This window comes from Convolutriloba macropyga, chromosome 8, assembly GCF_964194025.1.
Source record: "Convolutriloba macropyga chromosome 8, txConMacr16.3, whole genome shotgun sequence".
NCBI lineage: Eukaryota > Metazoa > Xenacoelomorpha > Acoela > Convolutidae > Convolutriloba > Convolutriloba macropyga.
Genome location: NC_134475.1, coordinates 45271602 through 45285634, shown reverse-complemented (window position 1 = coordinate 45285634; position 14033 = coordinate 45271602). Strand labels below are relative to the sequence as shown.

The following is a 14033-nucleotide window of genomic DNA, read 5'->3' as shown; positions in this document are numbered from 1 at the left end:
AAAAATTTTTGAGTGAAAATTTTTTCTTACCGTGCCATGATTTCAAGTCCGGGGTCCTGCAAAAAGATACCGATATGATACCAAAAAGTACTGTAGGAGGTCACAATGGGTCTCTTTAGGTACATATCGGCTGTTTTCAGTTTTCCTTTAATTAATAACAGATATGGGATTGTTTAAACAATTTGATTCCAAAAAATATCAACAAAATATGAACAAATACATTAAAACCAGGAAAATGATGAGGAAGCCCATAATATCAAAGCCATTAATTTCAATAGCTATCAACGGAAGCCAATAATACGCTTTTTTACGCCTCGGTGAGACGATAAGAGGTATGTCATTCATACGTTATCAACAAGACATTACAATATGTCATTGACTATGAAAACAACAACAAATACAGGCAAAATCAAAAATTCAGTAGATGAGTGCGAGAAGAAAGTATCGAAGCCATTTAAGCCATAAGCTTTTCTCTGAAAACTTTATCTACAGCCCTATAACGTGTTTTCTAAGCCAATGTCAACTATCATTTTCAGGAAAATGTGTTAAGATTTCAAAGGAACCAAAATTATGAAAAAAAGTATCCAAAAATTGAATTAAATTTTTTTGAAAACGTGCATCGAGGTCATTAAATCGATAGATATAAGATAAAACCGCTAAATAGGTTACTTTTGGTTGAAGTAGAAAAGAAGGGGGTCCTGTTATTACTGAGAGTGACTTACAGCTCACTAAAACAAGTTTAAAATTGGTTAATTTTGAAAAAAATTTCGAAATTTTTTTTAGTCTTAACAGCCATTAAATTCAATAGCTTGTTACGGAAGTCAATAAATAAGCTCAGTTATGTCTATTTGCCAGGACAAGGAATTTTTTAATGCATAGGCAATCAATAAGACATCAAAATAAGTCTTATTACTATGGAAACAACATCAAATACAGGCATAAACCAAACATTCGTTAGAGAAGTGCAAGAAGAAAGTGTCGAAGCCATTTAAACCATAAGCTTTTCACTCAAAAATTATCTAAGAGCCATTGGACTTTTTTCTAAGACAATGGCAGCTATCAATGTTACGATAATGTGATAAGATTTCAAGAGGAACGAATGATACAAAAATATCCAAAAAAATTTGAAATCTTGTGGCATTGAAGTCATATAAAAAACAGTTAGAAATTAAAACGCTAACCAGATCAATTTTATTTTTCAGTAGAAAGGGAGCTCTCTTAATACTGAGACTGACTACAAGAGATGTGATTTATTGTACCTATAAGATTTTATGAGACTACAATATCTGGTAAGTAGTAACAGACAGAGGGGCTTGAAAGGAGCGTGTTTAGATCATAGCTCACACCTTGGTATTTAAGACTACCGCTTAACAATATTTTGGTGATTGCGGATTATCTAAAATAATGATTAAAAGTGTATTTTCTCTTAACAAATGAGATGATATTGAAACTTACAACGGAAAAATAACACTAAAAATTAAAACGAAAACTTGATATCAAGTTTTTTCTATCAGGTCTTAGAGTTGCCGAAAGAGTTTTTTTCTATCGTGTCTCAGAGTTGCCGAAAACAACTCTAAGACAACTCAAATCTTAGAGTTTTTTTTTCTATCGGGTCTTAGAATTACCGAAAGCTGACAAAAACCAACGTAGTAGTCCCACTTTTTGTGTAGGTTCTAGTGCAGTAATTATTCATTATTCCAGGTTTTATTTTACTTTGTCTGTTTAGTGTTTCTGTTTTGGACAGAGTTTTTCGATCCTAGTTTTTTTTCTAGTGATCTGCTCAATTCTCCTATAGCTTTAGTTTGTAACTCCACCGTAGCCGGTTCACAGCCCGGATTAGAAAGGAGGAGGGAAACACATCCAGAACATACTGGAAAAGTCTCAAAAGTCAGTTTTTCAACTTGACTGGAATCTTTACCGACAATTTGCCAGCTATTCTTTTACCTTAAAAACCTTATTAATCTTGGTACGGCTTTACTACGGCTCTTTATTAGTCTTGATACGGCAATAGCACGGCGCCTTGTAAATATTAGTACGGCCGTAGTACGGTGCCGTAGTAAACTTGACAAGAACTTAGTACGGTTTTTTTCTAAGACTTATACGGTGCCGTACGAAGGCCGTGCCAAGTTTTCCAATTATGGGTAACCTGGGATGTAAATTGAAAGTTTTGAGAAAAATGAAAATAAGTTACCAACAAAAACCACAAACTTAAATTAACTCAAAGAATACACGCGATTAGATTAGATTTCGTATCCAAAAACAAAGACGCGACGATATCGAAGATCAGCAAGGTACACCCGGAGTTAACCCGAAGTAAAATTCAGCACGGAATCAGTAATTTCTCTCAAGATTTTTTCTCTTTCAAGAGTTCTGGACAGCGCATTTTATAGCCTGATAATTTTAAATTTCCGAAAATGTTTCTGATCCTTTTCTCAAAACAAAAAACAGACTGGTTTTGGTCTGCACAGAAGAAAATTTTGATGAGTCAGGCACTGATTTTTTTCTGGAGAGCCTAAAATTAGGATTGATTTTTCTCTGCAGATTAAGACATTCAGCCTATTTTTTGTATAAAGAAAAACGTTGTCTGAACTAAAAAGGTTTAATTTTATAGAGTACACAAGCTGAAATATTCGATCAAAATCGCAGTTTTTGATAAAATTCTAAAAAGTTTCAGTTCTAAAAGTGAAAAAAGTATATATATATATATATATATATATACACATGTTTATATATATATATATATATATATATATATATATATATATATATATATGTGTGTGTGTGTGTTTATATATATATACCCATATATTATATATATATATATATATATATATATATATATATATATATATCTATATATATATATATATATATATATATATATATACATGCAGAATGATCAATCAAATCAGAGAATGAGGTAAGAATGCCACCAATGTGTGCATATAGAATATAAGATGCTTATTTCACGACATTATAAATATGATTCAGATTTTTTTGTTTTTGGATATGCTGATACAAGAAATGATCATATGATATCAGCACTTATTTTAGAAATGGTACGCAAGCTCAATCCTTGTACGATTTTGCGGTTATCTCAGAATGGTTCATGGTTTTCTCATGTCTGATGAATGTTTTAACGGAAATTATTTTAAATAATGGCTGTAGTATTTGTAGTATTTGAGAAATTGTCAGCGTGATTCAAGATAGTTTGTTTTTTGGTTCGAAATGTTGGTTTTTAAATCGGAAATACCAATTCAATTAGTTTTCAATTCTGAAACCTTTTATGGTTCCTGATACCTCTATTTAAATAATATGAGCGACATTGAAAGCATGAAATGAGCCGGAAAGACAACCCACAAACCTTTTTTCGAGACTTATTTCCACAGGTTCACCTCCGATAGATAAAAATATAGGCTCAGTTTTTGCGTTTCAGCCAACAGTGTACAGTATTCGCAGTACTATCGTGTGTCCACTGTGTTTGAGAGCAATGGAAAGCAAACTGACCCGGTTGTTGAAACAATCATTACTCCTCCGAAACAACCCTTGAGGTATTAACTGTCTCTGATTATTCGTTTTTATGATCTATTGCCGGAATAACAATTCTTAGAAAACATACCTGAGACTGCAGTTAGTTCCATCCAAGATAGGCTAATTTATTTTTGCAGGTATGTTCAAGGTACTGTATATAAAAATATAAATTTACTTACTTTTGTTTTTATAAACGTGTTATGGTCTCAAACAATTTTTCTAAAGACCTCTAATTTAATACCTTTCTGGGAGTCATTTGATCAGTAAAAAACTCCGAAGTGCAACTATCGTCATCTCCAAATTATCCTGCATTGATGGTGTGATTGTTGTATAATCAGCGATTTGGGCTTCGTGACTCTTAACTTTGAACTCCCCTTATCAATGATTTTCTTGCACTCAAAATGATAAGAAACTTGTAAATCACGACAAATCTTAATCTTTGTAATATTCTTGCCAAGGAAGCGTCATGGATTTGCAATATCCTTAAAAAGCTAACGAAAGTGAGTTCTGAGTTGTTCAAATTTCATTGTTTTGTTGAATATGTTCAATCTAAATCTTTTTGTTTGAATTCCCAGCAAATCAAGTGCTTCATTCTGGTTCTTCTGCTATTGGCCTCAAGATTTCCCGCGTCAATAGCAGCAGAAGACATTGGTAACTGTAGATTTTAAGCTTTCAGTGCAGTTAGGAATTTCTCTGCCATCACATATGTGCGATATCGCTGCTTCTAGCAGGCGATGTTGAAATCAACTCAGGCCCTATTGAAAACTACCGCTCAACATTCTTGAGAGCGCAAAAAGAAAAAAATGAGCTCAGAATTTTTCATCTGAATTGCCAGTGTTTTGTAAAGAAAAAACATCAACTAAAAAATCTGATTAACGACTTGGGTCGCAATTGTATTTACTGCTTTACCTAAACTTGGTTCACTGAAAATGACCATGAAAAGTTGTACATCCCTGACAAGGAAAACTTCTGCTGCTTTAGATACTATAGAAAAGTAATGAATGAGAACATAGTTAGAAGAGGAGGTGTAATGATTTAAGCCCTGAAACATTTATCAACAAAAAGATACAGAACGATTTGAACAAATTTTCAAAAGAATTTGGAAGCCTTTGGATTATTCTTAAACCACCTCACAAACAGAACCTGCTACTGAATATGACGTATTGTCCAAGCAAACAACAAAGCATGTAATTTCTAGATGAGCTTGCTTCAAATTTTGATAACGTTGTTTCACGAAACGAGACAATTGTTCTAGAGGGGGACTACAATATCAACTCTTTCAAAGATGTCTATAAATAAAAATTAGAGACCATTTTAACGCCGTATAGTTTAGAGGTTCAGAACAAAAAAATTCAAACTCTTATTAGTAGAAAGACTTTTTACCACAAGTCCTAATGATTATATGATTGCTGACAATTTTCAAGTGAACAGTACTATAGTCTCTGACAAGGCTATTTTTAGTTACCATCTTGCTAGATTAGGCTTTTCAAAATACAAAAAGATAGGGAAACGCATAAATGAAATTGAAAAACTACATAAAGGAATCTCATTTTCCCAAATGCCTAAAAAAAGCCCACATAATTCCGCTTTTCAAAAAGGTGACCTCGAAGAACTGAATACGTATAGACCAATAAAAGTAACCCCCTGTCCCTCATAAACCCTTATGAGAAACCAAATCAACGATTATTTGAATATCAATTGCATTTTCAGTTGACATCAATATGATTTCAACAAGAAAAGATCTAATATAGATGCAATAATGTACGCAACAGAGTGCATCAGAAAAGAAAAAGATGAAAACAATATTGTAACAGCTGCATTCTTTGATCGCTTCAAGGCTTTTGAATCAATTAATCATGAAATACTAACCATCGAGCTTGATAATCTGGGCTTCGACATATCTGTTCTGAAATTAATTGGTTGTTTTCTATCAAATCGAGTACTGTCAGTGGTATTAAATGATATCTTTCAGACAGTTTGACTGTTGAAACATGTATTCCACTATCTTAGAACCTCTTTTGTTCAATTCATTTCATTGGTATTCATGAGCAATTTGACAACAAAACAGTGCTAAATCAATATGCAGATGACACAGTTATTTTTACATCCGGCCATTGAATTGAAAAAAGCAAAAACCAGCTCTCATCATGTGCTCCTATATTAACCATTTATTCCAAAGAACATCAAATAAGTTTAAACGCGTCAAAAACTGAGTTCATAGTTTATAGCAGAATCGCAAGAAAAAATCAGAAAAGAACTTATTAAAAATGATGGCGCTGTCGTTGAGAGAGAGCAATAAATCAAATACTTAGGTGTTCATATAGACAATAGATTAACATACCGGAGCAAAATTAAATTTTTGTTGAAAAAAGGCTCTTGGAATAAAAACATTTACGCAATCTGCATTTCTTGACAAAGTTCATCATTAAAACTAATCTTGACTGCACTTGTTTTTAGTCATCTTCATTATTCTTCCGCTGTCATTAAATCGATTGAAAAATTTTTTAGTGTCAATAGAGAAACAAATCAAAAAGGGCCTCGAACGCTTCATTCTATCGGTCGAAATTTGATTGAACCGAAGAACTGTGATCAGAACATGACATTTTACCTATAAAGATTTTCAATGAAACCAAAAGACTATTACACTTTTGGAGAAATAAATCGGGCCAGCTACCTGCTTTCACCCCAAAAATGGGTCAATCGCTTCCTACTTGGTCAATTATACAATCACGCCGAACAAAAAGTTTTTTCTGGAACTGTAAGTTTGAAGACCAAAAATTAAAAAGCTGCTCTAATCATACAGCAATCAGAGATTAGAAGGGTTTAACAGATTCAATAAAAACAAAGAAAAAAAAGACTTAAAAAGTAAATTGATTGCTTATCAAACTGAACAATACAAATGAGGACCAGACTTTTTTCTTTTATCAACCAATCAATCTTGACATTTTTTCAAATTCAATAGCCCTTGATTTGGAATCACGTCTTGTAATTAATCTGTTTAAAAAAATTTGAACAACAATAAATGTTGATGGTTCAAAATTGCATGTACACTGTTACAAGTATAAATAATTTTTGCATATAAAAGTTACATTAAATTACACTTCTGATTTGTTTAGTTTGAATGTGTTTTCATATACTGATCAGAATTAAAGTGTTTCTTTTTTTATTTTAATTAAGAACTCATTCGAAAATTAAATCAAACAAGAATAAATGAGATTATGAAAGCACCTGGTGGTTCTTCCCTTATATTGTTTTATTCTGAGGATTAGTAGTGCCCTAGTTGAGAAGACCGAATAAAAAACGACAGTATAAGTTATCTTTGGTATGTTTGGTTTCAAACGTAAGAGAGCTTAGTTGCGTTCTGTTTGTTCGGTGTTGTCTGTTTCGATGGTAAGAAAAGTTCAATATCATCGTTTTTGGAGGCAGGAGAGATTCAGATGCTCGCTTTTAGAGGATTTGGTATGTTTGGTAATTAAACGAAAGCGATCGTGGGGATATTTGGTTGTAGACTTTTCGAAATTTTTGATTTTTTCCATAAGAAAATTTGTTTTTTTTTCACTATATTGTAATCAGAGGTTATTATAGCGTCCTTTTTTCCAGGTATTTCAAGCTTACTTCTTCGAGAAAACTCTGAGAGAAAGCACAAAAAAACTTAAATCTCTTCTGTAACGCGTTGACAAAACTCTATCGAACTAAAACAAATACTTGATTAATTTTGTATTCAGAAATGTAAAGTGCGTTTTGAACATTGATGAGAACTCTGTTGACTAATTAAAATTCACTGAGTTTTGACGTACTTTCTTTTAGTTTAAAAGCAAAGTTATTGACGGTTGGTTACGTTTGAAACTGGACATGACCACCAATTTTTTTGCTCTGCTTTTAAAAACCCAGATTATAAAAGTTCCTGGTCTCTCTCTCAACGCTAGCGAATTTCTCGTACTTTTAGAAAAACGACGAATATATCTAACGTTTAAGAAACGGCTAAAGGGTAAGTGATACCGACGAAAAACTAATAAGGGTTTTAGTAGTTTTTTGCTAGGATAAGACGACGATACCGACGATTTCTTATGTTTAAAAACCGAAAACTTCTCAACTAGTTTGGCATAGTTGTTACTGAAATGACCTAATGGATTGCAACCCCTGACATGGCACGGTAAAAAAGACCGCAAAGTCTAGGTAAGATATGAAATAACAAAACAGCAGAAAACAAAACAAAACAAAGCAAAACAAAACGAAACCTTCCTCGTATCGCTGTTAATCTCAACTGAACAGATTCTGGGTGGGATGTCAATACGGAGACAACATTTTGATATCTTTACATGAGATTAAAAATTATCTTTGGCTTCTTGCTTTCCTAAGGTATTCAACAATACATTTTTTTTTCAAATTTCACGTTTTCATTTGTGAATCTTGCTATGAACTTGTTATTTTCATTATATACTCATCAATATTCGTGTATCGTTTTACTGGGACCGCGAAGAAAGTTTTATTGGCTGGCGAATTTGAGATTTCAATTTTGGAGGTGACTTTTGCATTCTTGCTATCCACAAAAAACACCTGTGTGCTACTTTTACTTTATGATGAAAGATGGAAAGACTTTCTCATAGAATTTATAATTTTTTTGATAAATTTAAGTTTCTTCAACCCATAGACGTTGCTTTATGGTACCTTTCGCTTATGTTATGCTTGATTGAGCTGAAATTTATTGAATTAACGGGTGAGTAAAGGTGTTCGATTATCCATATTCAGTGGATACCGTAAATAATTTTTCGCTTTGAACGATCTGAGACACCTCACAGGAGGCTTCACTCAGGGAAAAGAGTGTAATAAAGGGTGGATAAAAGAGTGATTATAGTGTATTTTTAAACGTGTATTAAGAGTGGACTAAAGAGTGTAAAGAGTGCACAAAAATGTGTAATTCTCATAAAATTACACTCTTACACTCTTTTCCCTGCTAATTAAGAGTGGAATTGGCTTTAAACCCTTATTCTCGCTTTATAAAGGTGGATTATGGGTGGACGCAAACGAAATTCGTCCGAGGGAGCATTTCAAGTCCGTTTACCCCTGGATTTGTTTTACAGCGTTTGATCGATTATCGCCAATAAGGAGTTTTAGAATTTCGCCCTGTCCAGGGGCAAACCTGATGATATATGATTAACAAAATTAAGAGGCAATCAAAATCGTTTGGCAAGCAAAACCTGCGATGCCTAAATTTGTCAATTATTGATATGTGTGAAGTCATCATTTTATGATAATGACTGTGCATTTTCCAGTATATACTTCTCTCGATAGGGTCAAAAACGGTCTGGTTTTAAAGTCACTTTAATTGCAAATCTCGACAGTTATATATTGGTGTTGGTATGACCGATTGCAAAACAAAACTGTGAGGAAGATTTGTGCCGTTTAACAGTCCTGATGAGCCACTGAGAGTTACCGCATACACCTATAAAGAATATTTCTACGATCCAGATGACTCCGAAATAGCTTCTCCAATTGAGTATCTTCTGTGTCAATTTGATTGGCCAGACGGACTGGGGATGAGCTCGTGCAATGTAAATTTTGAGAAGGTCGATCCACTGGGTATACTTACAGAAGGAAATTGGTGCACTGTCTTGGCCGAGGAGCCCAACCCCTTCTCCGATTTCTAGTGAGTACATCTCTAATAAAGCGCCAAGCTTCCCAGGTTGAGGTCCCAGACGGAATGAAGTCTCGACAATAACTCACTGTTTTTCTTCAGATTTGTTAAACAAAACTAATTGCTATCTGATGGCTACAGCACTTTTACTCCAGAGTACCCACGCAAGTTGCAGATTTCAAGGCTGAAGGCCGACACTCATTTAATAGAGTTCAAAATAAATAGCAAAATTTTGAATGCTAAAAAAATTATGCAATTTCTTTTGCGTTGTGTTTTCTTGTTTTATAAAAAGTAGCTAAAGTTGAAAAACAGAACAAACTCAAGCGTTTATATCATTTTTAACAAAAAAAATTGCAGTGATTTTTTTACGTTTAGGCAAGTTTTTCGAAAATCTAAAAACCAGTTAATGATTCCGAGGATTTACATATGAATTGAATAAAAAATGCTAACTTAAAGTATATAAGTTATGTTAGAATATCGATCAAACTATAGTCTTAAACTTAGCGAGCATTAGAAAGAAAGTTTAACTTATCAGATTAGAAAGACAAAAGCAAATTGATTTTATGCAGAGAATTTATATAAAAGAATCGTCATGAAATGGTGATTAGAATCAATATTCGGTTCAAATTGGTGAATCTAGATAACTAATATTAGAGTGAGATTATTTGATGTAAAATCTTCCCAGAATGTTTTGAATGATTATGATACCACAGGAAATGTGAACGAATTCTTAGAAAAGTGTAAATGCATACCATCTATGGTATCCCCTGCAACCGATTTCTGGGAAATTTGAAGAAGCAAACCATTTTGGGTAACCCTTGCGACCCCCACTGTAAATCATGATGCTAAGATTAGTTTTGTATCTTGACTTTCTCGCACTGATTTTTGAGCCTTTTTTAATCCCCAAAATCAAATCACCTTCTTGACCTAATAATCACATCTTTCCTGTAAATCTCTAAATTCTACTGTAAAATATCATTCTTGTTAATCTCCCATTTTGAGAAAGTAATTTTTCTACTTAGTTTAAAACGCATTTATTCCGCTTGCGAAAACCCATAACCCTGCAGGTTACGGGCCCAGCAACTTTCTAAGTAGTAAAACTAATTTCTGAAACAAATCTAATTTGTTGTTTACAGTCATAATCCTTTTAAGCTTAGTACCTTTTCTTTTCACAACTGTTATGCCTGCTCAAAATACGATGGATCAACAGACAGTGAAGCTGCTGACCTACACAGAAAAAGCACAGGACTTTCCAATCTGGAGCACAAGATTCGTGACAATGATGCAGACGAAGGGACTCAACAAATCACAACCTGGTATAGGGGAGCAACCCAATGAGCCTGCACCACGCCAATGGGGCGAGCAGTGATGAAAAGAAGAACCACAAGGTGCTGAAGTATGCATATGAGAAGGGAGTTGCAGACATCAAGGAGAACCGGAACAATGTGTGGTGCCATCTGGAACTGACTCTAGATGTAACAACCCTCATGCTGATGAGACATGACTGTATGGGAGATGACGGCATAGGAGATGAATCAAAGGCTTGGAAGCTTTTGCAAGAGAGATTTCAGAGTTTGGAGACGCTGACAGTGGTGACTTTGGTGGCACACTTTGCTCGACTGCAGCTCGAGGATGCTCAGGATTTGGATAGTTTCTTCATCAGAGGACAGGAGTTGCGCACAAGGCTACAAGAAGCAGGGGAAACAGTCTCAGAGACCCTCTTCAACGCCTTGGTCCTCAATGGCCTGCCAATAAGGTATAAAAGTTTTGTTATGCAGGAAAGCTTTAACCCGGCAACGAACTTCACAGATTTGAGGAAAAGGCTGCAGAAATTCCATGAGAGCACAGCACAGAAGCACAAGGGACAAAGTGGTTCAGTGGCACTGGCAATGAAGCGTGACTTCAAGAAGGGACCCAGAAAGGAAACTGCTTTGTGTGTGGGATCCCTGGACACTTTGCCAAGGACTGCAGGAGGAAGGAGACAGCACAATGCATCACGTGTGGTGAGAAAGGTCACCTGGACAGGGCATGCAAGAGACAAAGAAATGGAAGCAAACATGAGTCAAGGGCAATGGATCCAACATTGGCTTCACCAGACGATGAATACTGGGCAGCTCTTATCCAGTGGAAAACAGCAGGCATGAAGACAGCAGGCATCACATACTGACGAACATCGATGCGTTCCTGGACTTTGTGCCCATTCAATTAGTGGTCAGAAATTCCAATGGAGAGGCTTCCAGATTGGTGGGCAGAGTCTGTGTGAGGATCAGCATGTCCTCAAATAAAGGCGAATTCCAATGCGAACTCAGAAATGTTTTATGTGTGCCGGACTATTCTGCAAACCTCTTATCAGCCTCAAGATGCACGGAGTGGGGACATAGCTTCACTTTCGGGAAAGGAAATAGCTGCATGAAACTCCAGAAGAGAACTCGGTTAAAACTAACACAAGAAAATTATTTGTTTTACTTACCCTGCAGCGTTCTGGAAATTAAGATGAGTTCCAACAGCGTGAAACGTGACAGTGCAAGGAAGTGGCACAGACAATTGGGTCATTTGAACCGAGCGGATGTGGCCAGGAAAGCACCACAGACAGTGGGGAACTCGATGATATATGCAATGTGTGCGCATTGGCCAAGATCACAAAGACTCCAGTACCAAGAATGACAGAGACCCAAGCCGAAGAGAAGCTGGGGAGGGTGTTCACAGACGTGATGGGACCTTTCAGATTAGAGTCACTGTCAAGATTCCTGTTATGCATTATGTTTGCAGACCAGTACACAAAGTTTGTGTTTTTTGACTTGGTTAAGGCAAAGAGTGAAGCACTGATCAGGCTGAAGAAGTTTGTTCTCAGTGTGGGGACGTCCAAGAAGCTGAGACAAGAAAATGCGAAGGAGTTTCTCTCAGATCAATTCAAGATGTACTGTTTAGATGCAGGCATTCTACAGGAGAAGACCATACCAGAGGCGCCACAAAAGAATGGGTTAGCTGGCAGGTGCAACAGGACACTGCTGGAGATGGCAAGATACTTGCTCATTGAATCGGGTCTTCCCAAGATGAAGTGGGGAGCAGCAATTCTCCATGCAACAAGAATCAGGAACTTGGTTGTAAGACGAGGAGAAGAAAAATGCCCTGCAGGGTTGATGCGAGGTATAAAACCTAAGCTTTCAATTAGTAAAGTACGTATTTTTGGTTGCACAGTCTTCATGAGGAAGCCGAACAGAGATGTCAGCAAACTTGAAACCAAGGCACTGGAAGGAAAGTATGTGGGTTACACTGAAGGAGACAAAGGATACCTGGTGTACGTACCCTACACACGCAAGGTTGTGGCAGTTCGAGATTCGAGATGTGATCATCAAGGAGTCCGAAGTGGGCTCAATCGCTGACAACACAGAAACGCCCGACCCACTAGATGAGGGGTCACAGCAACTGGGGATCTGGCACCCAGATGATGGTCATCAAGACGATGGCAACAAAAAGGAGTAGGGCACATCTACTGCAATAAAGGTGGATTGGCATTACGCAGAGAGCGTGAACACTCAAGAAACGACACTGAGACGAGATGCCTCAGATGTTGAGGAAGCAGCACTGGACGAAGAATCTACTGGAACAAGAGGGAGTCTCAGAGACTCGGAGTCACAGGAAGACAGCGAAACGGAGCACTTCTCACAGACAGTTGGCTTCTTTGAAGAGGCGCTGGAGCAAGCGGACAGGGTAGAGCCCAGACGAGGAACACGAGCAGGGAATGTTCCGCACTTATTTGGAGAAGTCAGACCCATCTTGCTGTGACTGAGGGTGACTATGTGGAACCCAAAACAGTCTACGAAGCCAAGCAAGGTGACGATTGGGATCAGTGGCAATGGGCAATGAAGGACGAGGTCAACGCACTCCAAGACAACGAGGATTGGAACCTAGTGAGACCACCCACAGACAAGGACGTCATACCGGGCAAATGGGTCTACAAAATGAAATTGGGACACAGTGGCTAAGCGGACAAATACAAAGCACTCTATGTGGCAAAAGGCTTCAAACATGTGGAAGGACTGGACTACTTTGCGACTTTTGCGCCTACCTGTAAGCCAGAGCCATCCAGGATTCTATTTCAACTATCAGCGAAGCAGGGCCATGTGATGCACCAGTTTGATGTCAAGACGGCTTTTCTGCACTCACCAATAGAGGAACAAGTGTATATGGAACAGCCAAAGGAGTTTGTAAAACAAGGATCAGATGGGGAGAAGTTAATATGCCGACTGAATAAATCAATTTATGGTTTGAAACAGGCAGCTAACAACTTGTATAAGGAACTGGCAAACTTCCTACTGAGACAGGGGTTCACCAGAAGCAGGAATGACCATTGCTTGTTCTCAGGAGCAAAGACGGAGGGTCACACTTTCATCTTGGTCTGGGTTGACGACATCATAGTGGCATCAAGAAGCATGACAGTGATCTCCGACGTCAAAAAGGCACTTGAAGCAACATTTCACATGAAAAACAGAGGGAAATTACACTGGTTTCTGGTTCTAAGGATCAGATGAGAAGAGGGCAAAGTCACAGTCGACCAAGAACGCTACATAGAAACAATGCTTGAGCTGTTTCAAATGGATCAATGCAAACCCTCAAGAACTCCAGCTGATTACAATTTGAAACTTCAGACAGCAAAGAACGGAGACGAATAAGTGGCCCAGAGGATCTACAGAGGCTTGGTTGGATCACTTCTGTATCTGTCCAAACAGACGAGGCCAGACATCATGTTCACAGTCAACATTCTGTACAGACACATGAATGCACCTACCAATCAACACTGGATGAGCCGAAAAGAGTTTTTTCGGTATCCTCAAGGTTCAAAAGATTTAAAACTTACTTTCACAAA

The 14033-nt window shown here is 36.8% G+C and overlaps 1 protein-coding gene across 1 annotated transcript in view; it reads left to right on the top strand.

Annotated features, from left to right (window-relative positions):
• The window catches only part of LOC142345072 (uncharacterized), a 58322-nt gene that overhangs the window by 18215 nt on the left and 26074 nt on the right, over nt 1–14033 (top strand). The window contains exons 3-4 of the mRNA XM_075397155.1: nt 3437–3551; nt 8942–9178. Coding sequence (XP_075253270.1) covers nt 3437–3551; nt 8942–9178 — 352 coding nt within the window. The remainder of the gene's footprint in view (nt 1–3436; nt 3552–8941; nt 9179–14033) is intronic.